General features: G+C 37.8%; 1 protein-coding gene across 2 annotated transcripts; it reads left to right on the forward strand.

Moving 5' to 3' along the window:
- Positions 1 to 89: 89 nt before the first annotated feature.
- Positions 90 to 26,430, forward strand: LOC119547101 (protein CREBRF homolog). 2 transcript variants are annotated; one of them, XM_037853816.1, is made up of 6 exons: positions 90 to 231; positions 6,688 to 6,738; positions 21,088 to 23,177; positions 23,238 to 23,493; positions 23,584 to 23,709; positions 23,779 to 26,430. In XM_037853816.1, exons 3-6 carry the CDS (start codon positions 21,186 to 21,188, stop codon positions 23,886 to 23,888), a joined length of 2,484 nt encoding a protein of 827 aa, XP_037709744.1. In that variant the 5' UTR covers positions 90 to 231; positions 6,688 to 6,738; positions 21,088 to 21,185; the 3' UTR covers positions 23,889 to 26,430. The 2 variants fall into 2 exon arrangements, with proteins under 2 accessions (XP_037709744.1, XP_037709735.1); XM_037853807.1 differs by lacking the exons at positions 90 to 231; positions 6,688 to 6,738 and adding an exon at positions 11,385 to 12,583.
- Positions 26,431 to 26,544: the final 114 nt, after the last annotated feature.

Raw genomic sequence — 26,544 nt, forward strand, 5'->3', positions numbered from 1 at the left:
CCGCCACAATCTTCTCGACACCTACAACACTGCTTGCGCGCGCGATGCAACCCTGTGTGTAGAATAGCGGAGCAAAAGCGAATGGTGAATAGAAAAAATACTACACCTGCGACTGCTCGGCTCCTTAAAAATCGTTAAAAACCACCAAATAAACTGTGTAAATTGTGGAAAACCCATTGTGGCCAACAAGTTGAACGTCTACGTCACCTCTTAACTGCAAAACCTTATCGGGTAAGTGACGCTTTCTGCTAGATTAGAGCATTCTAAATTTTTTGCTTTGTAAGCAATAGGGTATTATTGTGTATGTATGTAAATAGTGATTCTGCTTTGCTTTGTTGCTGTTTTCGTTACAGCGAACAAAGCGTAACAAACTGTGCATGTGTGTGCTGGTTGTTGTGGGGGAGGGAGGGGAAGAAGAGAGAAAAGTATTAGAGTGTGCGTGTGCCCCGCCTCCAACAATTAGCATAAAATACTCTTGGCCACAACAAAAACAACAGTTTAATCTGTAGATTCGGGGGTTCTTTTTCAGCTGCTCTTTTGCCCTTCGCCTTCAACCGCAATTGTCGGTCAGCCGATGGCAAACCTGTTTGTTTGTTTGTTGCTGCTGGCTTCTGCTGATTGTTGTGATTTTGTTGTTGCTGCTGCTGCGCTGCAATTTTCTTGGTGCAGGCAAAATTGGCGCGAAAAGCTTTCCAGCTGGAGAAACGTGTGGAAAAGTAGAAATGGACTATTCCAATCAGGCATTGGGCGCATGCACGCGCCTGTCGTCGGTCACAGCTTCCATCTCGCTTGCTCCCGACTGGATGCAAATACCGCAATCAGCATTCGCCCCATCTCTTTCCCGTTGACACACATACACACTTCCGCACATCGTATTCATTCATGACACTGCCATTTACTCCCCCTTATCCCCCTCTCTCTTTCTCCTCCCCCGATTTCTGTTCCTTGTGTGCCATTTCGTGGTCTGTTTTTATTTTAATTCGCTTTGCATTACTTGCAGTTCCTAACAAAAATCTGTTCGGTCGTTACTTTGTTTACAAGTGAAAATGTAGCTTTTTTGTGATGTGCTGCATAAATCAAAATTTTCCACATATTTGCTCTTAACAATCAAGTGATATATATTTAAGATTTGAAAACTCTTGACTAGCCAATATAATAACAAAGCACAGTGATCACTAACATTATAAATTTTATACTGGTATAAAATAAAAGTATTACCATTGCATGTTTTTGTATTCTCATTAGTTAGGACCGTTTTATCGTCTGCATGTAAATTTAAAGTGTGTTTCAAAATTTATGTAAATTTTCCTGGGTTTTCTGGTATTAAAACCGACTTTTAGTGTATCATGCCAACGAAAAATGTTGACTGTAGTTATGTATGACTTTTTCAGCTGATTAAAATTAAAAATTTTAATTAAAAGTTAATAGGTGTGTTGTAAGAAAAAAACTAGGACGTAGTTTTTAAAAGCTTTGGTAAAGATTTGACGACAGTATCTCAAAAATGTATTAATCCTTACACTTACTCCAATTTTCTCCAACTTTAAAACTTTTGGTAATGGTTTTTCTTATAAGGGTGCAGCTAATATTGATATTCAAATCAAATGTATTTTGTGTGTTGACCATGAAAAGTTTCTTAAACTTTTCGTAGTCATTTATTCTTGTATGTCCGTCGAATCTGATGGCTAGATCGATTCTTGGTCGTGCTTTTCCCCACATTGCACATGGCCCCCAAAATAAAATTGGACTAAAACCAGATGCTGAAGGCAGAGACACCCCAAAGACCTTCGATGGTCCAAAACCAACCCCCAAGGCAAGCTCAACCCCTGTCCTTGGCACTTCCTTGTGCATTTCCTTGGCTTTATCCTACCATTTAGGGTGCTTCCAAGGACCCAGTGACATGACATTGTAATGGCTTAGAAATTTACACGCATCCCATGCTGAGTGCGTGTGCTTCTGCACCCCTTACAATCCTGAGACTGATCCTCCTCCGTGGTCCACGCTTTGAATCCGAGGGGTTGATTTGCGTCCAGCACTGGGGAAAAAATGAAATTCTTAATTAAACACAGTTTTCTTGGCTAAGGATCGCTCATAAAAAAGGTTATTACATTTATTTTCTAATCACTGTCAGTACTAAAATAATTTGATTATTTTTAAATCAATTAAATACATTAGTTCCGATTCTAGCTATTAAAGTTATACAATACAGTTTTGGCTTAAACTATGTTAAAGTCTGCTTAAAAATACAAAACCCTCTCCATGAGTATAAAAACAAGATACAAAAAATTACAATATAATGTCTTAGTGATACATTTTTTTTTTCAGTGTGGAGTTTTGGCACAGTGATTCTGGCTCTTTAAAGCGCTTTTTAATTCCTTTACATGGTGAAACAACGCGGGGCGAAGTTATTCAAATTCCCTTTGTTTGAAGTCCTGTTGAATGGAAAGAGGGAATTTCATTTTGGTTGATTCATTGGAATTTTCTCAGCACCACGTGTTCAGATTTTGGGATTTCTAGTGAGTCATAGAATGGGGTTGTTGTTGCTAGGGAAGCTTCCGAGTCGATTAACTCAAGCTAAAACTGGATTGTCGAGAAGAAATCTTCCAATCAGTATTTTTCGATCGGAAAACTAGCTTGCCTTTGATTTCATATTAATTCCATAATTATTACCTCACCGACTTCAAGCTGGTAGAGAATCATAGAGAGGGAAATACCCGTAATACACCCCGCTAGGCAAACAAATAACCCAAGGAAAACAATGGAATTTTCATAATTTTCCTTGCCCATCTGGTTTTTCCGTCTTTGTAAACCTTATCCTCTTAGAACAATGCTGGGTAAAAGCACCCCGCTGGAAAAACTAGTTTCTCCGCTTTCTTTCGATCGGAAAACAGAAGGCAAATGCCTTGTAACCAGTTTTTGCTAATTTGTGCACACGTGCAAATCCTTTGACAAAGGATCTATTGAGGGGAACTCGTTCCATCCCGAGGCAAAAAAAGAAAGTGTTAGGTTCAAAATGCCGCCGGCCAATGACACAGGAAATTAAGGTTAATTCATCAAAATTTCGGAAAAGTTTTCTTCAAGAAGGTCTGGAAGAAAATTGCAGTTTTCTTGGATCATTTGTCATTCAGATAATTGTATTCTTGTTATGACATCTCAGGGTTCAGAGGACGGAAAATCAAAAGGTGTCAAGATGACTCAGCATTATGGTGATCATAGAAGATTGGATAGTTATAAATGAGAGTTTAAGCTGGGTTCAAGTGGCGTAGTAAAATGGAAAATTGGGATCATCTACGAGTCTTAAAATTTTAAAAAGTCATTAGTAATGACCAAGTTTATTATATTTATGTCAAGTATGTGGGCTATATTAGAGGTTTTTAAAACATGTTTATGTCAAGTTATATCTTTTAAGATATATGTATGCATGTATAAAGAGATAAGTACACAAACAAGATTAAAGAACGTTGCATTAACATATAAATATACCAAGAACTGACCTCAGATGATCCTCAATGGGGGAAATCCATTTCCAACACTTCGTCCAGATAAACGCCTTAAAACTATACCTTCTGCTCCAGATTTGAGCCATAAATCAAGAGCCTTTGTTCCACTTAGATTGTTCTACTTACCGAACTGCTTACAGAACTTTGTAAGACAGACAATAAAGGGGAACCAGAACGAGACTCATGAAGGAGACAACCCGCTGCCCTATATAGGCATAAAAAGCATCCCAAGGCTCTTTTTATTATTTGTTCGAATGCCAAATTTCAATTTCCAGTTTGCTTTCGAACAAAGCACACGCATATGGATCAAAGGACATTAACTTGGGTGTTTCGGGGGGGAAGCGAAGACAGCTCGACGAGATCTACCTTGGGTTCGGAACAATAAAAATAAGACGGGAGCAGCAGGACAATGATATGGTAGCGAGTTAACTACCCTTGGTAGTTAAAGTTATGCTATTTTTATGTTTTCCCAATTTTTCACGTTGGCAGTAAAAACAGTTCCGACTCCTTACATTCTTCAGTTTGTTTTGTTAGTACCTTAGGTGCGCTTTCCCCTTCCGGATTTTCTATTCCTCTAGCCCATCATTTCAATAGAAATGTAAATAAGAAATTTTAATAATAATTGAAACGAGTTTTCCCGTAAGGAAAAAGCAATCGTAGCGAAACGGAACCGCATGGATCTTCCAGGAGGGTTGCTGTAATTCATCCTAAGAAACTGCATGCGGCAACCCACAGTTAAGTATGTAATTTTCTGCCATCCATATGCAGATTCGGGGGATATAACAATTCAGGAGATGTTCGTTAAAGAAAAAACTGAAGGGGAAAAGTAGCGAACAAGCTGCCACTGGCATCGATGATTTATAAACTGTTTTTTAATCGTCTGCTACGCTGCTTGTCGCCGGAATTTCCATACGCATTTAAATTACTATTTCGGCAAACAATTTCAATCGATGTAAATAATTGAGCGTTAAAGAGAGTGGAAAATGCAAATCGGGGGAAATGCCAAGAGGGGGAACGAAATCGTAGACGATTAAATGGAAAGTGACTTTTCATATAGTCTAAACTGTACTTAGGACGATGTAAACTTAGAAGAGTTCCAAAAAAAAAATGTGGTTCATATTGTGAGTTTAATCTTAAAGCTTTGATTAAATTTTTTCTTGATAGTGACAGTAAGATAAATGGTTTTATTGACAAGGGGCTATAACATCTATAGTCCCAGAAAGGGTTAAACAGAATTGACAAATAAACTTTCATACCACTTAAAAAAGCAGGAAATAAAGCTTAATATCCTTTCTTTTAAACGTCAATTTTGTTTGAATTTTTATGAACTTTACTAATGGATTTCTCATTAAATCGTTTTCCCCGAAAATTATTACTCTAGAAAGCACATTTTACCCCCTTAGCTCATAAAAATTGCAAGTTTTACTGTACTTTCTATCCTTTTTTTGGGTTGCAATCCACGTTTTCCCCCGGCATCTATTATTCAGCGGTGGGAGAAAATTTACTCACTCATTCATGAAGAAAACTCCTTACCGCCAGCGCTTTTCCACCCCGCGTCGTTTGCTGGTTAAACAAAAAGTTAAATCGTCTAGGAAAAAAGTATGAGAGGAAGAGAGTGGATTTGGATTTGGCGATATATCCTTGGTGGTTCGGGGTTACTTTTCGGCGGTCTTTCCACCCCCCAGCACACGGCGGTTATCTTCGCGTCTTGAGCCGGGATATTTCAGGATACTACTCTTGCTTCCTCTACTCTCCCGCATTTCGTTGGTGGTGGAGGTTTCGAGTTCGGGTTCCGCAACCTGAGATGAGAGCTAAGGTCTCCTGGTTTTGAATCTTATTCTGGTACTGGTTCGACTCTCTAGGTATTCCGCCGCCAGAGGCTGACACAGTTATCGAGTGCAATCCGGACAGGTCGGTTGTGTTTTTGAAGTCGTCCTCGTTGTTCGTTAATCGTCCTTCGCGTCGCGTTTACCGGTTTGTTAGGTTCCCTCGGTCGTGTTAGTCGTTTTTGTTGCCTAATCCCTAAGATCGAGTTGTTCAAGCATTGCTTTATAAGTCGAAGTCTTCGCCTTCAACTTTACGGCGTTTTTCTCACGCATCGTTGGTTTTCGTTAATCGCATTTAGAACCGTGTTTTTATGGGAATTCCGCTTATATTTAACAAGTAAGTGCACGGGGAAACTGTTTTTTCCTTAGAAAATAGTAATTAAAATAATAATAAAAATATAAATGTAAACTCTTAATGTCATCTGTATAAAATGTTAGATCTTAGCTATAACCCAATTGTGAACTGTAAAAAGTTAAGGAGGGGTTCACTCATTTTTATTATATTGAACCTGGTATTTCTGACTAGTGCATAAATTTATAAGGAAGTCTTTGTAGTACCATATCAGGAAATAAATAATGTCTTCAAGTGAAAAATATCTTTATCTTTGAGATACCTTTTTTTATTTTATTTACTTAAATACAATATAATTAGAAGTTTGTATTCATATTAGGTATATGAATACAAACTTCTAATTATATTGCCATATTACAAATATGTTTCTAATCTTTTTTACTTTACTTTGAAGAACAGGAAGTGATAAACTCGGAGAGGTTCCATTACATTGGTATAGCCAAACTATAAAATCGTGCAGATAATCCTTTATTGTCGCTGTGTGGAAATGGAGTGAATCTCTGTCGGTATATGCCGCCTTTAACCTTGTCAGTAGTCAAAGTGCTATCCATTAATTGCGCCAGGCAGATAGCAGGCGGCAATTTATTTATCTGCCTGTATGTATTATACAGACACGATCCATGTCTCGCTGCCTTGTTGCTAAACTGCAAATACTTACACTCGACAGACACAGGGTGCAACAATTTTATATCTGCCCGTCTGCAGTTCTCTTTGCTTCGCTTTGGATTTGTTATAATTTCAACAACTTCCGCATTGTCAAACATATAGCATGCATCCTATACATAGGAATAATATATATACATAAGTAGATCGTCCGACGTCGTCTGCAATCAATGAACCGAGCTACAAAAAGTTATTAATACAGAAAACTAAATATTCGTTTCGTTTTGCGCCCACATTTATATTCTCCATTAGTCCGTTTAACTCATTTCGTACTTTGTACTCTTAACGTATAAATGCAATTATATTTCGCTTTGATATTTTAATTCGTGTTCTTTGTTTCCATTTGCAGGTTGGCATTGAGTAAATTACATTTTGGAAAATTGCAAAAGTAATTAGTGAGGTAAGTTTAGTGGAATGATACTTAGATTTCTGGGGATGATTATATGTGTATGCACAAGAATTTAAATTATTGCTAAATATTTCATTTGAAATAACGGCTAAGCCGTCTTTGCAAAAATGTTTACTAAATATATTTTAACAAATTGATTATATTTAGACCTGAACTTTGTCCAAGTTATATTTATAATTCTCATCACAATGACGTGCTTTATTAGATAATGACAATGGTTAACCATGCTCCTCATCAAAAAGCTTAATATAAGGCAACAAAAAGCACAATAAACAAGTAAAGAACAACCGATTGGCCCTGAACTTGACTTGAGTTGGTCTTTGGGAAAATAGAGTCAATGGTCTGGTCTCTAGTATACCGCCAAAATAAATGCTTAGTGGCTGAAAGCAGCGTTGTCAGTCTTCTTTTTTCGTATATGAATTTTTTCATTATTATTGTTTTTTTTTTTTTATCAGTTCTTTCCCAAGTTTGTTGTTGCTGTTGGGGCCATTGAACGTGAAGCTTGCAAATCAGCAAAAAAAAAAAGCTGAAAGAAAATGGGAAAAAAATTGTTTATACAAGCTAGCAAATTGCTAAATGCTTTCTCTATCACATGCAGAGTGCATGTGAGCGAGCGTTCTATTTAAGCGTGTTGAGGGAGGTGGCTCATCGCACTGAAAATCTGTAGAGTCCAGGGAAATCACGTTTGGCAAACTGGAGCGATATCCGGTCAAATAGGATTTATTACGATTTTTTTGTAATGTTTCTTACCCCTGAATAATAACTTTGATTTGAGTAGTAACTTTACCGAGATGGTGGAACAGAACAAAAGCAAAGTATAAGGGACCTGTATGTATCCTTTGTAGATACCTTAACCTTAATAATAATTTTGAGTCCTAAAATATTTTGTACAATTATTCAATATAATATTATATTATTATTAATATAATTCAATATAAAAAAGTGTAGAACATTGGATTTTTATTTATAGATAGCTTACCTTTGAATAATTATTTTATGACCTAGAATGTGTTTTACAATTATGGGATTGTCATGAAATCTATTTATAACAGTTTCTATTTATTATACATCCATTTATTTAACTAGGCTTACAAGTTTATTTACCTATACTTACAAATATAAATACGCAATAGAGCGGGGCATTTATTTTGTTCTATCCTTATCAAGGTTTCCTGGAATATTCTGAAATTCGAATCCCTTTTGTTTGAGCAGCCCATCAAATTAGTGGCGATTATTAATTTAGCACACCGCCCCCGCATTTCGCCTGCCAAAAAGGAAATTGGAAAGTTTCTGGGGGTGACCAAAACAAAATGAAAACATATAGTACATACATAGGTATAATAGCCACATATGATTGTGAGGGAGCAAAGAAATTTGCCATTGTTATTAAGCCCTCGAAATGAGGTGCCTCGTCTGGCGCCCCTTGTGCCAATTTCCATTTGATAAACATAAACAAATCGATACGCGTCACAACAAGGTGTCCGATGGATGGGGGAGATCTGGAAGGACTGCATCAGTATATAGACTAACAAGCTTTGTGTACACACAAGCCGGTTAGCCCCCACAAAAAAAGTGAAGAGAAAATATCTTTGGGGGTGGTTTTTCCGACCCCAACCCAAAACCCCATGCTGTGCTGGAAAATTACGACGCAGAAATCGAGTCCAGAAGGATACATCCATCCTGTCTCTCTTTCTCTTCTCCCCTGAAATCCTCTCTTTTCGCCCACATTGGCATGTCCTTGGCAGTCTGCGGTTGGCAGTCTGTTGTGCTTCTGCTTATTCATAACAAAAACAACACTGAATTGCTAGAAAGCCTTTCACCAGGAAGCTTAGGGAAAGGCTTAAAGCAAAGCTCTCGCCTCGGGCGTTGCCAGATGGGGTCCCATAAACGGGGATACGCAGTCCAAAACTTAATTAATTAATAAGGGATTATTTATGCCATGGCGTGCTCACTGAATTAGGGAAAAACTCCAAGGCAAATGGAAAATTCGCGCCTCCGCATAAATGAGTCGGCTGTGGGGAAACGCCCATTGAAGGACAACGCCCACAAAATAAAGGTCTTCAAGGTCTCCAAAGCTCTTTGCCCTGCCTTGAACTTCGCCGAAGGCAAAGCGAAAGTGAAAGTGTGGAGCTTCGATCCAGTAAAACCCGAATCGTTGTGCCCACGCATCCCTTAAGTAAATATGTATCCCTATTTTCATACTATACATACACATACCTAATCCCACTCTGTTACGTAGGCGACTTCGGGTATCGGGAATATATTTTGTAAATACACAATTGCCGGCGCCCACGTCCTTGAAAATCATTTTACACGCCTCCCTTTACAGGAACACACAGTTGGGGTCAGAAAAGTAGGACTTTGGCGATTACTAAAATCATTTTTTGAGTACCAAGGGAAAAAATTTTCAACAGCTCGATAACATTTTCCGAATTTATATATAAACTCTATTAGGTTGTCATGACCTTTTAATTCAAACCTTTTAAGAAATATTAATTCAAATCTTAAAATAGTAATTATTAACAATGTAAAGTAGCTAGGCATAAGGAATAAATGTGTGTTATCGTACAGATTTGCATTATTTATTTATTTTCTTATTATTTAATTACTAATTTCAACAATTTTTCCTCAACCTGCTACTTAACTAAGTCTTAATTAATCAAAAACTCTAGAAAAATATGCGAACAAAGTTTTTTTTATTACAACCTGAAAAGAGCCTTGGTCCTTGGGCATTATATTTCAAAGTCGTTAGACTAATTGGAGACCTTGACTGCAGGACCCCTCGATTTTATGTGCTTTTGTTTTCACCGCAACTGTATGTTTATGTATCGACAATGTCTGTTATTTTTTGTTGTGGGTGGTTGGGCGTTGGGCCGAGCGTGGGACTGGGCCGTTATCCTTGTTGCTCCCTACGTATCCTTGGCGTCCCCTCTGCAAGTTGGGTCGCAATTCCACATTCAAGGACATGGTTGTGATTTGCTGCCACAGCAGCTATTGGAAAAACAACAAAAAACTCCGTGCGTCAGTTGGTTATTTTCCTTTCCGACGAATATAATGTATCCCACGCATTTCCCTTGAATGTCGGTACAACTTAATTTCATCAAATGTTACTATGTAGAGTGTTTTTATTTCCTCTATATCTTGAACAAAATTGCTATGAGATTTTCAGATAAATTTGTGTGTTTCTTGAAAGTTATAGAAATAAATACAAGTTGCTAAACAAGTTTTATGATTGAGTATACTTGAAAGGAAATAAAATATGTATTAACAAAGATCGGATAGAAAACTGTACTCATATGTTTACAAGGAAGTTCTTATCTTCAATTAGGAATTTAAATTCTTATAGTTTAAAAAATGGTTGGTATCCCAGTATCACAAACAGAATGATAAACAAATATCGAAATGATCAGAATTCAATATAATATAAACAAAAACCTCTAAACCAGATAAAAGCTCGGTGAAATATATCCGCTGAAGGGTCAGTTTTCCCCGTTTTATTGCCAGCTAAGCTCAACTCTGTATCGCATTACACTTTTATGGGGCATATTGCATCAGCTGAACATATCTGAAGAGTTCTAAAGCGACTGGAACAAATCAAATCGATCCAAGAAACAAGAAGGAAAGATATCTACAGAAATCAAAGTGATAGAGGCGACTCAGAACATGAATTGATATGGTTGTTTTCGCCGTACTGATTGTTTTTGTTATAAACAAACTAATAAAGATCGTGTGCAAAAAAAAAATGCAACGTCAGCCAGAAAAAAAACCCGCGCATTTCGCTTCTTTTGTATTGCTTGCAATTTTACTTAATTCTACAATTGGCATTACACTTCTAGTATTTTGTGTTTTTTTTCGATTGCTGTAAACAAGTTTATTTTTACACTGGCGAAAAATAAAATCAAATCGAAATCAAAGCGCCAGACAATTTCATAACAAAAATTTGCATAAAAAAAGCCCAAACGAAAATAACAACAATGGCGAACGGAATGGGCAAGAAAAGGGAAAACAGCAGAAGTAAACAACAAAAGTGACGTCAAAACATAGAGAAAGAGAGCGGAGAGAGGAAGAGAGGGAGATAGTGGGGCGGCAAAGCTTTCTAAATGAATTTATTTAATAATCAAATGCAAAAAGCAGAAGAATAATAAAAACCAAAACAACAGACTGTACTCGAGCTTTTGGAGCCGTTTCTCCTCTTTCCATTCTTCCTCTCGCTCTCCAAAAAATGGAAAAGTGGAAGTAAAAGAAGCAACAGACAGTGTTTACATGTGTGAGTGGGAGAGATGGTGGGGGCATGCGCCAACGCCGCTCTCTCAAAAGCTGCTCTGCCCACACTGAAAGAAATTTGTGAGTCCGAAACCAGAATGCAATTTTACAAGGAATAAAATGTCTCGACAATGTTTCTAAATTTAAAAAAAAAACAAAAAAAAAGTTTTTATTGGGCTTAAGTAATGTAATATTTGGTCTGCCTCTAATATAATTAATAATTAAATAATTATTTATAAGATCAGATCACTTTTTTCCGGTGCTATCTCTTCCAGCTGTACAATCAAAACAAAAGCGATTGGGGAGCTTTTGGCGCTCTGCTTTTTGGCTTTGTCGCCGAGCTTTGCACACTTTTTATCAATCGGTCAAGAACGTTTGACGAGCGCAGACCAACAAAAATAATTCAACAAAAGCTAAGACTCTATTCTAGAAAAGCAAAACAGTGTATTGGTGAGCCAACCGCAAACACAAAGTGTGATAATCAAAATAAAACGAGGAATGAAAACAATTAAAGTGTACCGAAAAAAATGAAAAATATCTTAGAACTAAAAAATCCTATATAATTACAGTCAGTTTGTCATAATTTCGTATAACAACTATATAAACAAGTTTTATGAAATAGCCGCCTTTAACGAACTAGTTTCCGAGGCAACGACAAAACTATATTTGCATAAATAAATAAACCAACAAACATAAACGCTGCCAAACTTGACGAATGCATTGGAATTTGTCTACCGAATAATACATATAGCGTGCATATGTATATAAATTCTTATTAGAACCCCACACTCCCTCCACCAAACACGAAAAAAAAACAAAACCCCAGAGAGAGCCAAAAGCCCCAAAGTTTAGGCTTCGCTCTTCGGCTGGCTCTCTTCCATCGATCAGTTGTTCGCCTGCCGCTCAGCTGCTCGGTCGAAACTTGGGAAATAAGCCAATAAAAATAAAGCAAAATTGACAACAAACCGCGAATGCAGCAAAAGGCAGAAAAAGCAAACACAGCTAATCACAATTTGTTGTAAATTTTTGCCATTAATTTAGAAACGAGTTTCACAAAAATTATTGAGTGCCAACCCGCCGTGCGGAATAATACAGATAATAAATTAAAAACGACTTTGTCGCCACTGATAAGATTTCTGCCCTTATCAAAATTCATATAAACTGAGTGTTTAGTTTCGTGTATTGTGCTTTGGATGATATACATACGTATATACTACAAATGTGCTTCATTATAAATAAATTTTCGTCTTAATCGCCACATGTGTGACCTAGTTAAAAAAACAACTCACACTCGCGCATGAAATAACAATGAAATTTACATATAAACGTGGACCTCACCATGCATAATAATTAATAACGAAAGGCGAACGCGGGGATGAGGAAAAATTAAACAAAAATAAAATATCAATTAATTTGTAAACACCGCGAGAGGGAAATGTTTAATCTGTGTGCATTTAATTGAACAATTTCGAGGAAGTAATATAAAAACGCTTTTGCAACAAATCAACAAAGCATCATTTTCTGGCTTGTTTATACGCAGCGAGGTGTAAAAAGGAAAGCAGCAGATAAGGTGGTAAGAATACACATAAATATAAAAAATGTTTAAAGACTTTATAAAAGACCTGTGGGGAAATACATAATGAAAATGTTTAAGCCAAACATTAAATGTTATGGGCTATCAAAATAATCTTACTACGCTATTGAACTCAGCTCTTTGAGAATCATATAAAATCGTTTATAAGAATAGAGAGGAAGAGAAATGTTAATCTAAATAAGGTATGGATTTATTCTACAAACCTTTAAAAAAAACCTTGGATGGATTATATATATGTGGACTGAATGAAAGTAAATCTTAACCTAAATAAGAATTACAAAATGTTTTCATTAAGACTTACATGTATACAAAAATGATTTATGACCATGCTTAAACTTATTGATGTAAATTCCCTGAAAATATTTATGGGACCCTTGAGAGTATCCAACATAAATCTTTAAAGTTCACAACTTTCTTATGCTGGAATTACAATTTGTAAGTAGCCCTCATTTCTGTGCTCTCTCCACTTTCCTAAGCCGACACATTGGTAATTTATGATCGCAGACCAATTAAAAAATTAACTCAGGCCAGAAAAGGGGCTGCGTCAACGCACACAAAATCCCCCCCCCCCCCAATACAGAAACCGAAAACTTAAAAATCGAAATCTAGCCAGCCCTTTGAAATGTGAAACCCCCAAAGTCAAAAAAAAAAAAAAACTAAACCAAAACCAAGACAAACAAAACAACAAAAATGAGCTAAGCAAAGCATAGCACATAAACCTATAAACATTCCGAGTTTTATTTATGTATCGAGCACACTATATAGGCGGCTTGATAGCGGCTCAAGTTAAGCATTTCCTGTCCCGTCAACAGAATCTTTTGGGAATCAAGCGAGTCCCCAAGGGGCCAGAAAATGTGGTGGGATAAAAATATGAATCTTGTCAGGCATCGTTTTTTTTTTTCTTTTTCTTTCAAGAGGTTTACTGCCTATTTTTTCCCATTTGTGCAAATAATCAAAGGCAAACACACAGATACAGACACTTACAAATAAAACAAAAGAAAATCAACAAAAATTTGCTGTGTATGGCAACAAAAAATTAAATTGAAATTGATTTCAATTTGAATTTTGTTCGCTCGGTTTGAGTTCAGTGTCAGTGCGAAAATTCAAGGTTGAAAACTGTTGACTTAATAGAAGAAATTAAATAAAACAAATGCTAAGGCTCAAACACGTGAGAAGCGACAAACCAGTAGAGCCTAAAAAGCGGCCATATGTTGGTAAACTTAAGTGGAAAACCAGTAGAAAAGAAACCCAAAACAATCCACTTACCCCTTATCTCAACTTTGGACCCGTTTTCAAGTTTTCTGGGCGCCACAACATTACGTATACGCCATGCGTCCAGCTGGCCCATCAGTTAATTGGATGCTGAACTTTAAGTTTGTGCCATCTTAACTTGGTCGATGGTTGTGACTCAAGAGTTACGCTATCGATAAGAGTCATAAAGTGGGCAATACGAAATCGCTGGAATATAAAGCGAAAAAAACCTAAAAATATAAATTAGGGCAGAGCTGAGTATTGTGTGTCTGATTAGAATGCTGATATGGAATATATTACTGAAAGAGTTCGTTGAAGGTCGTCATTAAACTTGAAATGAAAATAACTAATAATAACTTTAGCCCATTCCATTTAATTTTATTAATGTTTTAAGTGTGAGGAAATCTTTTCCTCAGAAAAGCTAGTACTGATTTAGCTGTCTTCTTTTCAAATCCCCTTCATAAATAGAATATTTCATTATTCAGAAATACTATCATATTTCATCAATCATAGAATCACAAAGCTAACTGTCCATAAAAGTGTTTATCATAACTGGTTACAATCACTTCTCATGTATTTGTATTGTATCAAGTTATTTACACATTATAGATGTCATAATTCATTTACATGCCGTCGAAAAAGAAGAATATGTGCTCTTACATTAACTTAATGCAAACAGCTTTATGAGATGATCCATCAAACGGGTGATATTGCATCATGATCTTGATACCCCATTAAACCGATCTAAACTTTGCTTTCAATTTTGTTTATTTGTTTACTTCTCAATCAGTTTGTTTGAAACAGATTTTTACATATTATTATTTGCTCAAAATGCCCCGGCTATATAGTCTATATACGGTCATTTGCTTTTGCTGGCCTTCAACTTTCTTTGTTGCCGCTGGGAGGAGATTTTTGTGATCTTTCCAGGGGCTGTTCCGCGGATGCGGCCATTAAGCAAACTTGTTTGCTTTTCTTTGAAATTTCTTTAGCAGAAATATTTAAACACATATATACACATTTATATCAATTGTTGTTGGCGCTGTCTCTTGATTTTTTAAGTGATCGTGACTCACAAGTGTTTTATTTTACCCATTTGCTTTTAAACACACTCGCTAATCCCATTTTTTTTTTGGTCAGTTTGAAGAAGGGACGAATCTATTAATAAAGCATAATAATATACCAAGCGGAGGCGTAAACTTCCTGAACCGAAATTTGTTTTCAAAAAACATACGTTTGCCATCTTTTGTGTTGGTTTATCTTTTCATTCGCGGCTGCTCGATAAGATAAGTATGCCACATCCATGCCACCCCTAAAAAAGTTAGGGGATAGCTCTAAAAATTTGCAAGTGCCTGACCCATTGAGCGTATAGAGCTTATCAGTGGCCCATTGTCGTCTCTGCCGGCACGCGGCTGTTGGCTGATAAGAGGCTTAGCCAGGAGCGGGACGAGTCGGAACGGGACAGCTGATGGGCCAGACGCCTCTGGAGGGTCTGGTGTGGACTGGTCTGGTCTCTGGCCACTCGATAAGGAGGCGCGAGAATCGAATCGAATCGCTCCGTCGGCTCACGTGTTGCTGCCTCCTCCCCGAGTTGAGCAAACGTCATCAGATTCGATTCTTCGAACCCTTCGAAATGCACTGCTATTTGTCTAGTCGTCTACAGACGTATCGCTCTTGAGAGCCACAGACTCAGTCACGATTCCTATATTGATTTCTATTCAGCTAGAGTGCCAGCAGCAGCATCTTCTGTTTGTTTAACTATTCAGATGATTTGTGCTAATTTCTTTTTGTGCCGCTAAATCGATATAAATTGATTTTAATTATTTATCTATTAGCGAATCGGTGGGGAGGCAAACATGTTATACTGTGTTTGATTGGTTGGCTTTGCGGGGGTAGAGGTATTTTTGGAATTGCCATTGCGAAAGTATTGGATAAAGTACTTTGAAGTGCCAAATCAATCATCATATTTTGATACCAGTTAGTAATTAAAAAAAGTGTCGATTTAATTTAATTCTTATATCCGACAATATTTTTCATGTGCTGTACTTTGAACCTTTCTAAGTGATTCTCAAAGTTTAAGCTTAGCTAATTTGAGGCATAGTTCTGTGGTAAATTAAAAAATGAAATTCCTTGGATTACAGAGTTCTTGGGGGTTCGAACCTTTCTATGCGATTCTCAAAGTCTTAGCTAAGCTATGGAAATTTAGTTTAAAATGCAAATTGATTCGTTTCTTATATACTAACCTAGATCTCTCACCTCCAACGACTACATATTCACTTCCCTGAGTTCGCTGATCGATGCCTTGCCCCGCTCTTCCTCTTCCAATCAATACAACAATTTACAATTTGCGTCAGCTGTTTGTATAAGAAGTATAAAGTATAAAAAGCAAAACAAAAACCACACTGAACGCGACAGAGCGTGTTATATCATCAATTGCCAGACATTCGCTATGCTATGCTAAACATTCCGGCATATGAATACTAAATAAACGCTAGAATCGAATCCTCAATACCTAGCATGCTCACATTTTTTGTACACTGAAAAAAATCTCTTATGTATGGTCCTAGAAGCTATAAATGTAATATCAAAAAATTTGTTTTTATTTAGCTCGTTCCTGACTCTTACTAATATTTTTTATCAAGATCATTGGGAAATTAAAAAACATTAAATATTTATTTTTTTTCTGTGCACCTATTTATTTTAGTATTTCCCCTACAAAACGGGGGCACTATAAATAAATCGAAGGAACTTGCACTTGGCTCTGTGGCTACCTCAACATAAATTTGTTTATCATTGTGTGGGTGTTTTCCCGGTGGTATGGGTGCTTTTCCTTATTTGTGGGGGTGCATGCAAAAATTGCGTGTTCCTAAAATTAGAGCAAAGTGTGAGACAAAGGTAAAAGTGACTTGCACAAATTGCTAAACAAAGAAATGACTATAGAAGTAGCGCAAGTATGATATTTACAAGGGGTTTCGTTGTTACAAGGTATTCAATTTTGTGTTTTTTTTTTAAGATAAGCAACGTCCATTATAGGTATTCATTGCAGTTTGAATCTGAAATATGTCAATATTTTGATATCTTTTGAGCACTTATTCTTAAGGCCATATGAACCCCTATGAGTAAGCCACTGTGAAAGACTTTCTGCCAGAAAGAAATGGAAAATCAAAGTGAAAGAGAGAAAACTGCATGCAGTCGAAACATGTGACGGTTGATGACGAATGTTGACAAAAACAAAGCCCAAAGGGAAAAGCGGGAAAAGGGGGCAGATGGAAATTATAGAGCACCCTAGCACCTCAACCCACCGCATCAGACATTGACCACTGCCACTGACCCATTGATAATGCGGAGCGGAAGTTGCTCCCGCTCTAATTTTCCTTTGTTTTTATTTTAATGTTTAGTTTATTGCCTTTGTTTTGAGCTAGTCCGCAATTCAAGCTGAATAATCCATTTCCCACTATAAAATATTGATAATGCAAACGTGTCGAGCTCGCCTTGTGTCGAGTAATCTCAATATATGTAGATCTAGTTGAAAATATTCGTAAAATAGAAAGTGGCAAAATAAATATTTCTCCTTTAAGAATTCTATCATAGAACTTTTTTTAAGATGAAGTTACTTTTTTTAGAACCTATTTACCACTTAATTTATCCCTGTAGCAGTTAATCAAGTTAAAAACAAATTTTCATCTTGGTTAAAATTTTATGTATTTTGTTACTTTGTCGTCGATTGATATCAGACAAACCAGTTCTCAAAGACTTTTATTGAACCAATTTAAAATTTTATTACTCATACGTACAGTGACAAATTTGGTTAAACGCGGCGTATGAGTAATTTTAATGGGAACTTATGTTATTTCCACACAGTATCCTTTCCTTCGTGAAAATTTCCATTTCCTCATCCGTCTTTCTTGGACTTGTGTTCCCCAATCGTGCAAATATGCCCCAAGAACGCTCTACACTCACAAACGTAAATGTGTATACGTATTTGGCGCAATCAACAAGCACATGAAACCCCCACACTCACACTGGGGCACATAAATCTAGTATAAATTCTGGCGAAATGTAAAAGCTTCCATTTTGTTATTGTAAGACAGCAACAACAAAACGACAACAGACAAAACTCGTCAGTCAAGCAAAGCTACAAAAAAGCTTAATTTTATATTATATATACCCAACACAAACACTACATACACACGTGTCCACATACACATGCCCATATAAATAACTAAAGTCTACGAAGATGGCGACAAAAGCAAATAGACGGAAAACATATGTTGCTCAGATCCAGAGTAAAAGAGAGTACTAAGAGCGCCCACGCTCTCGCCGAAGCTTTATTTTTATTTACAAGCTTCGCGATTTGTTTACAACTCTACAGCTTATTTCCATGTATGGGTGAGTGGAAAACAAAGGCAACTCTGCGATAAATTATACATTCAAAACAAAATATAAAAAATAAACAGTTTTGACCTTGGGTTTGCTTAAAATCCGTGTGCTCTCTCGGCGCTTTCTCTCTTTTCGGCTGGGCTCTCTTCCACTTAATTTGTTGATAGCAAGCCACGCTAACAGTTTATTTAATATATATGTATATATTTTTTTTAGCTAGCTTTCCTCGATAATTGTTATATTTATTGCATTATTTCATCGTGTGTTGAAATAAGCTGGTACGGGCGTACATGTGTTTATAATATCGCTGAAATTGAATTTGGATTTCTTTTTATTTTCATTTCCCTTTCATTGTTGGGAATTAGTCACATAACGTACCTATTGGTCACGCCTCGTACTGGAGATTTGTACTTTACCCCCGTAATAGAATTACCTTCTAAAGGCTCTTCACGTGCATCCCACTCGGCTTTAATTAGTTTACTTTGGTCATAGAGATACAGTACATACTCCCTAGCTTTAAACAGTATATAACATATTTGGCATTTACTATTCAAGAGAAGATTTGTTGATATCTTTAGATGAAGATCTATTAAAAATTAATAAATACAAAATTTTAAGTAGGTAAAGCAATAATAAACTTTAAAAAAAAAGTTCCTTTAGTAAGTATATCAAAAGGAGGATCAAAAGTATTGTACAGTGTGCTACTTATTCATATTTACTTTGCCCGATTCTCGCACTTCTGCCTGCGATATCATATGCTTTGGATCAGATGTTCGTCGGCTGCCCCGTTTTCTCCCCACCAAACATTTCGCGTTCATTAACTCCCGGTATCTGTGTGCGTGGGGAATTTTTTAATGGTATTATTCATTATATAGTATTGTCTGTTTATCTTTTATTGTGGGCTCCTCCGATGTTTGCTCGTCTTCTTCACTTTTTCGTACGATTCCACTTGGGGCTCTTTTTCGTGTTTTTATTTCGGCAGCCCATCTGTAATAAATTCTTTTTTATTTGCCCCTTTGCGTCTATTTCCATGTTTGATACTCAGTTGGCAGTATTATATATGTACTTTGTACATATCTGTATATGTATATAAGCTTCCCATTCGGGTTTCGGTTCCTATGTTTTGGTGTTTGGTTCGGTTTGGTCGGTTCTCGGTTGATTTTTTTTTATTGTTTGGCCTTCAACGCGTTCAGCTACCTCTGACGAATATTAAACAATTTCAAGAGGAAATAGCAATATTGTAAAGAAGCCAGAAATACAGGCATATCACTTAGCTAAATAGAATTTGGTCTGGGCTCGAGTCTGTGTTTGCCTTGTATATCGAGAGGTTCCCCACTCCACATCGCGTCCCCTTTACCATCTTATAAAATACTGTCGGTTCGTACACATCGAGTGACCTTCACGTCTTGGGACCGGGCATTACAAAGTTCAAATCGAAACTGCCGCATTGGCTAATGTAAAACGGAGACCTTATCATCTGGAATCTGTTCACTTATCGGTTGTAATGGATGAAAGATAAGCCAATCAGTGGGATCAAGATAGAGTTCGTTAAGGGTCGATATACTATTAGATGATGTGGTTAACACGAAAGAACATTTATGCTCTGGGGTAGTAAAAGTCAAAATGCTTGATAGTTATGGAACGATGAGATTTCTGCAATATTTTCCTGCTCACCTTTAATACAAATGTGTTCCTCCTTATAGCCATTTCCTCGAATTTTCCATAATTCACGGCGCAAATTTTTGCCAAATCCCTTATACTAGATGCACTTTTCGTTCCTGATTTATGAACATTAAATGGTAAACGAGAATGTTGTATTTTCATTTGTAAACAAACTAATTAATATTTATTATTGAGCCACAAAATGGAAAACAACAATAGCAGGTCAGGTTCCGCCCCCTGAGGCCTTTCACCTGATCAAGAAGTGGTATGGACCGAAAGAATCGAATCGAACCCGAAAACGGCTCACTAATTTTGCAAAAAGTTTGCTATTTCGATCCATTATTGTTTTGCTATTTTTTGCATTCCTCTTCCAGTTCCATTTGTTGTTTTGATGGGCAATTCCAAACTGTTGATGATTTCTCTGCCTTTTTGCTTTCAAAAATTTGTTGTTCGCCAAATCAGTAAAAATTATTGGGTTAGAGGAGGGCAGTAGAAGGGGCCTATCATTGTTGTTTCTTCTACCTTTCGGCTTGCCCGAAAATAGGCGATAGCCATAACAAAAACAAACTTTGAATAGTGTTGAGTTGGCTCTCAGATTTGCAAATTCTTTAGATTGCGTTTATCTGTTAGGTTTTTAGTGGTATAGCATGTTGTTTTCACATAAGTTTATATTATATACGAGATAATATAATAAGATAATGAATAGGGAAAGTTATATAGTAGTTTCGAGGAATAACAACTGCCTTAAATGCATTTTAACATAATTATTTAATTAGCCCTGAGGTATAATACAATTACCATTCCCCGTGGTAATTTATGTAGATATTTTTATCTATTCTATCACGTGTTGGGACCGGCAACTTGTGAACACGTGAGACCATCAATTAAAGTCTTGCCTTGGGTTTGGCTTAGACTTAAACTTTGGTTCCGGCTAGATAACAGCTGCAAGGGTACTTAGCATAAATGCCACCACTATCGGAATTGGGCTGAACGTAAAATGTCTCAATAGATGGCTATTGAAAAACCAGTCACTATAGTGACTATAGTCAATGAGATTGGAACTGCGAATGATGGCTGCCGCCAAGGTTGTCTGGCCATTATAGAAGTCATAATATATTCGTTTAATGAGCTGGCTTCGTCTCCGTATCCACTGCAACTGGTCTGATTCGTATGTTTTATTTATCTACTTTCAGATACCACAAGACAACGGCGGGCCTGGGCGCCCACCTAGAGAAGGAGAGGAAGAAGTAGTTACACTCCTCGAGCAGAGCGGGATTAGCCGCGAAATACAATGACAGAGAATCAGCTGTATCCCATGTCATCGGAATTCTTTGACACCGGCTCGAACAGCAGCAACAACACCCTCAAATACGATCTGTATTCTCTGGGCTCCACCGTTGTGGGTGCGGCCCTGCCCACGTTGACCATAAATACGGGCTATGGCAGCAGCAGCATCAACAGCAACAATAATAATAATAACAATAACAACAGCAGTAGTCACAGCAGCAGCAGTAGCAGCAACTGCTCCACCAGCACCACAAATACCTGTAATGTAATGCTAAGTACAACGGCCATAACAATACCACGCAGCAGCAACCACAACCAGAACCATCATCATCCGTATCAGCAGTCGGATTTGCAAACACCTCGTCACCATCCCAGTCCACTACACACATTGCCCAGCATGACCCACCAGCAACATCAGCTTCAGCAGCAGCAGCAGCAACAGCAGCAGCAACACCACAACCAACAGCAGCAGCAACAGGAGCAACTGCAACAATCGCATTTGGCTTTGGGGGAGCTCTCGGACTTTGGTCTAGATCCCCTGGATGCCGCCTCCCTCTCACCCACCCTGCTGCAGGATGTGAGCCTCAGTGCAGCCTCGCCGCTGAACTCCACCCTGTACAATGGCAACACGAGTGGAGCAGGCAGCAGCAATGGAATCGGTTCAGGAAGTATTGGCTACTTTCCAACCGACATGTCGCACAGCCTCAGCCTGAATGTGGTCAGTGAGCAGGTGTTGCTGCAGGAGGCCGTTGCCCAGAATGAGTTGCTCTATGAGATGACACCCAACTCGAATGCCATGTGGAGCGATATCAGCAGTGCCATTATCCATACCAAACACGAGCCATTCAGCCTGGACGACGACTACATCTTTCCCAACGACAAGGCCGAGATACAGGCGGCCGATCTGTCCGATCTAAATGGTGGCGATTTCCTGGATGTCATCGGAAACATAGAGGATTTCTTGCCGCAGACCACAGTCTCTCAAAGTGTTAATTTTCTGCTGTCGCCGCAGACCCAAGGACAGGATGCCCTGGTGGCGCCGCCCATGGAACTTCTACAACAGCAGCAGCAGCACCAAAATCAACAGCAGCTGCAGGTCGGCAGTCTGCCGCAATTGCAAACGCTACTCACGTTGACCCAACAACAGCAACAATCGAACAGTTCCTCCACTAGTCCGTATGAGATATACCACAGTACGCCCCAAAAGCCACAGCAGCAGCAGCAGCTCTCGGCCAGCTTCTCGCCCGGCAGCCAGGCCTCCCAATCGCCACTGACCCCACCGCCACCACCGCACGCCAATCGACCTCAGTACCAGATGGTAAAGTCACGGAACATGCAGGAGCTGATCAAGAAGGGCTTTCCCATGTCCTCGCCGCCAGAGCGCTCGATCCTAAGTCAATCTGCTGCATTGAGTCCGGGGGGTAGCAGTGGTTTTGGCAGCTCGGTTTCCGGCAACAGTACAACTACCAGTAATCAGACACCCGGATCGGCCGTGCGCAAATCCTTTGGCTACCAGAGTGCCGTGGAGAACTCCCAGCTGAGTCGCCTCAGCTCGTCGGCTCCCACGCACCTGGGATTGGAGCACATCTGGATGCGGCGCGAGCCGCGACAGCATTTACTCTCAACCGGCTCGCTGGCCGAGGCCGAGAGCTTCTCCTCGCTGAGCACGGGCAGCGTTTTGTCCCCGGATGGCATCGACTTCTCGCAGGACGACGAGGATGACAATTCGAGCGAGAACAGTGACAACTACGATGACTTCAGCAGCGATAATGGCCTATCTGGGGATGAAGATGAGACGCGCACCTCGACACCGAATCATTTGTCCAGTAGCAAGGGCAAAGAGCGATTCTTCTGGCAGTACAATGTCCAGGCCAAGGGGCCCAAGGGCAAGAGGCTTGTCTTCCAATCGAAGCTCGAGGATCCTCATGTGCTGAACGAGGTGACAGACCCCGTCTTCAGTCCCACGTGCTCCGTGCGAGGCATCAAGGTGTACAAGGTAAGCTAAATGATATTATATTGAAAATTATATGTAATAATAAATGGTTTCCTTTAACAGCACAGCGGAAAGGCTCGCAAGGGCGATGGCAACGACTTGACTCCAAATGCCAGGAAGCTGCACAATATTGGCAAGGAATTGGACAAGCTAAGCCGCACCATCAACGACATGACCCCAGTTTCCGAGCTTCCCTTCAATGTGCGCCCAAAGTCGCGCAAAGAGAAGAACAAGCTGGCCTCACGTGCCTGTCGCCTGAAGAAGAAGGCCCAGCACGAGGCCAACAAAATAAAGCTTTTTGGCCTTGAAATTGAACACAGTAAGTCAATAGATAGCGAAAAAACTAAACTAAATACACGTTGTATTTCTTTAAAATTTTGTTATTTACCCCAAATGTATCGTTTTGCAGAGCGCCTCATCAATGGCATAGCCGAACTAAAGCAGGCCCTGGTCGTCAAGCATCGCACCAAGAATCTGGGCGAACCAACCGAGGAGGTTGACCAACAAATTGCACGCATTTACGCCACCGCCTCGTGTATGAGAAATTTACCTATCTAAACATCTATCTTGACTCGAAATAATTTGATTTTCTTCATTTTTGCAGCTGGAATCCGGATTGCGGGCGGTTCAACGGATTTTGTGAACAAGGTTCTAGAAAACATGCGCGGCGGCATGCCCAATGGAGGCCTCGAGGAGTTGCGTAAATCATCGTAGACCAAATACAGAATATGTAAAGCTAACGAACCGCCCATCAAGATTAGTTTTAACAATATTAGAGCTGCATAAGAGCCCCCAACAACAGCGCCAACCATACCAATACCACCAACAAGTGAAACCCATTCTATGACAGGACTACAATTGGATTTGGATTGGAATCGTTCTGAAAAGGAACACATTTTCTTGACACCGGAAATGTTTGAGAAAATCCCTAGTGAACCTCCTCCACCCCTCCTGAAGACACAACGTTCTGTTAAATTGTTCTGCATGAGTGATATAATATCGATAACCGAGATATAACTGTGATTTAAAGAGCCTGGGCTTTGTATGTTTTGTATGGCAGGAAATAGAAGAAAATATTTTTAACTTTTTCGCGACCACACTGCAACCGGAAAGCCAGAGCCAAACAAACGTAAAAAAAGAGAAACAAAATTCCTTTTGAAAATGCAACATTAACAAATTGAAAGAAACAAAACAAAAATCGTAAAGAAAGAGGCAACCAACAAAACAAAAATGATGAGAAATGTGTAAAAATACAAAATTTTGTTTAGCTATTAAGATTGTTAAGGAGCATCGGATTGTTAGATGAGCAAGTGAATTTTTGTAGGACTTTGCTACCAGTTTTACCTGCTTAACGAATAAGGGTTTGAATTCATTTGATTCGATTGGAAAACAATTTATCTGGAATGCTAAAAATCATTTTAAAATAAGTTATATACAACTGCGATTTATCTGGTTAAGTTTTAAATGCTATATTAATATATATTATGGTCCTAGGTTGTCGTTTTTAAGTTTTTCATTTTGTTAAAGAAAGTTTGATTGTTTCCAAAAAAAGTAATGTTTTGCGAAACTTTATTAATTTACTTAAATGCTATAACTATCTATACATACATGCGTGGTGATATAATTTTAATTTTTCTTTTATGCTTTTATTTCTTGATGTTACAAGCTTGAACTCTATAACTGAGAAGGAAATAATTTTAAGTTTTTCTATTATCCATACGATTTTCTTATATGAGATACCTTCAATATAAATTATAATTTATTAATTTGTAGGCACACACATGAAAACATTTTCAAGGCTTCAGTTTTACTTTTCACTTGCGGGCTACTCAAAAAAAAAAATATAAGAAAAAACACCAAACAAAAAAATAATACATCTTTGAGTTTTATTCTAATTTGCATTATCGAAATGAATATTTTTGCTCTGCTTCAATGCTAATTTTGTGATATTTGATTCAATTTTTCTTTGTTGTGTAGTTCTTTGGGGCGGGTTCCTCCTCCTATGGGTTATTATTTCCTTTTACTATTTGTAGCCTTTCTTACTGCTATTTGTTGCTTAACGTGTTGTGTTCAATTGATATCAAAAGAATTAACTTTCGAGAGGTAAACTACATTCTAACTGAGGGTAATGGAAACAGATCGAGAATGAGAACGAAAATACAAATTACAAAAGTGATTCAAGTTAAAAACTTAGAACTTAGGCACTCGTATCACCCACAGCGATGAACACGTGGACATAACAAATTGTAGTTGTTAGTCTAGGCTTAAACAAGTATAATAAAAACCGATTGAGCGCACATAAATTACAAATCAACACACAAAATTGGCCATCAGTTTTAGGGTTTTCAAATTAACGTCTTGGGAGCTTAACCTCGATACATAAGTGATAGGAATTCAAAATTACAACTTAGATCTTTAGAAACACATTGGGAAAACACAGATACCCCCGTATATACACTCACACACAAAGTACAAGCGCAAGCAAAATACAGAATTAAGTTTTAGGGTGGCTTTGTGTTTAAAGTACAGAGTAAAGCAAACAGAATTCAAGGCGAAGCAGCATTGAAATAAGCACGACAGTTCCTCAGTGTTTAATATTGTATAATTACTATATTAAATGTATATTTAATACAAAAAATGTATACCTAAATGTTACGGATATTGTAAATGTGTGTGCTTTATATATATGTGCTTCTGAGAAAACAACTTTTATATACATAACGAAACTAAGCAAACTACCTCAAAACACGTTGGAAAAGAAGTTCAAGTTTCATATTCGGTAGAGAAGCAGCAGAATACAATTTGAAAAGTAAATATAATTTATAAAAAATATATAAAAACCAAGAGCCTGATTCATGTGTCCATTTAAAGCGTATAATTATCTATATTAATAACAAGGCATATTAATGTATTTTCAAATTCTTTAAAATTAGGTATGATACGATAATAACAATTCAAATTAGATAGTTCACCAAGCCGAATAGTTGACGGACTTGATGAAGCTGCGGAGATCAAACAACGAAACTCTGAAGTCCTCTTGGCAAGTGCATTACCAGAACCAAAAATATAAAAAACACAAAACTATTGAAAAGTCCAAAGTGGATCAATTGAAATAAAACCAGAATATGAATATAAATAAAAACAAAACAACTGTGTTGAAAATTTAAAATTTTGTATGCGTTAAGCAAAAATTGAAAACATAACTATTATGTCTAAATAAACACACGTCTGATGTATGTATGTACGTCAAAAAAAAGATTGTCTATATATTACAATTACAAAATACATACCAAATTGAATACATATTGATGAAATATAATAAATAATGGCGAAAGCAGAAAAGCAAAACGATTTGAGTTTGTTATTCACC

This window comes from Drosophila subpulchrella, chromosome 3R (genome assembly GCF_014743375.2).
Source record: "Drosophila subpulchrella strain 33 F10 #4 breed RU33 chromosome 3R, RU_Dsub_v1.1 Primary Assembly, whole genome shotgun sequence".
In the NCBI taxonomy this organism is placed as follows: Eukaryota; Metazoa; Arthropoda; class Insecta; order Diptera; family Drosophilidae; genus Drosophila; species Drosophila subpulchrella.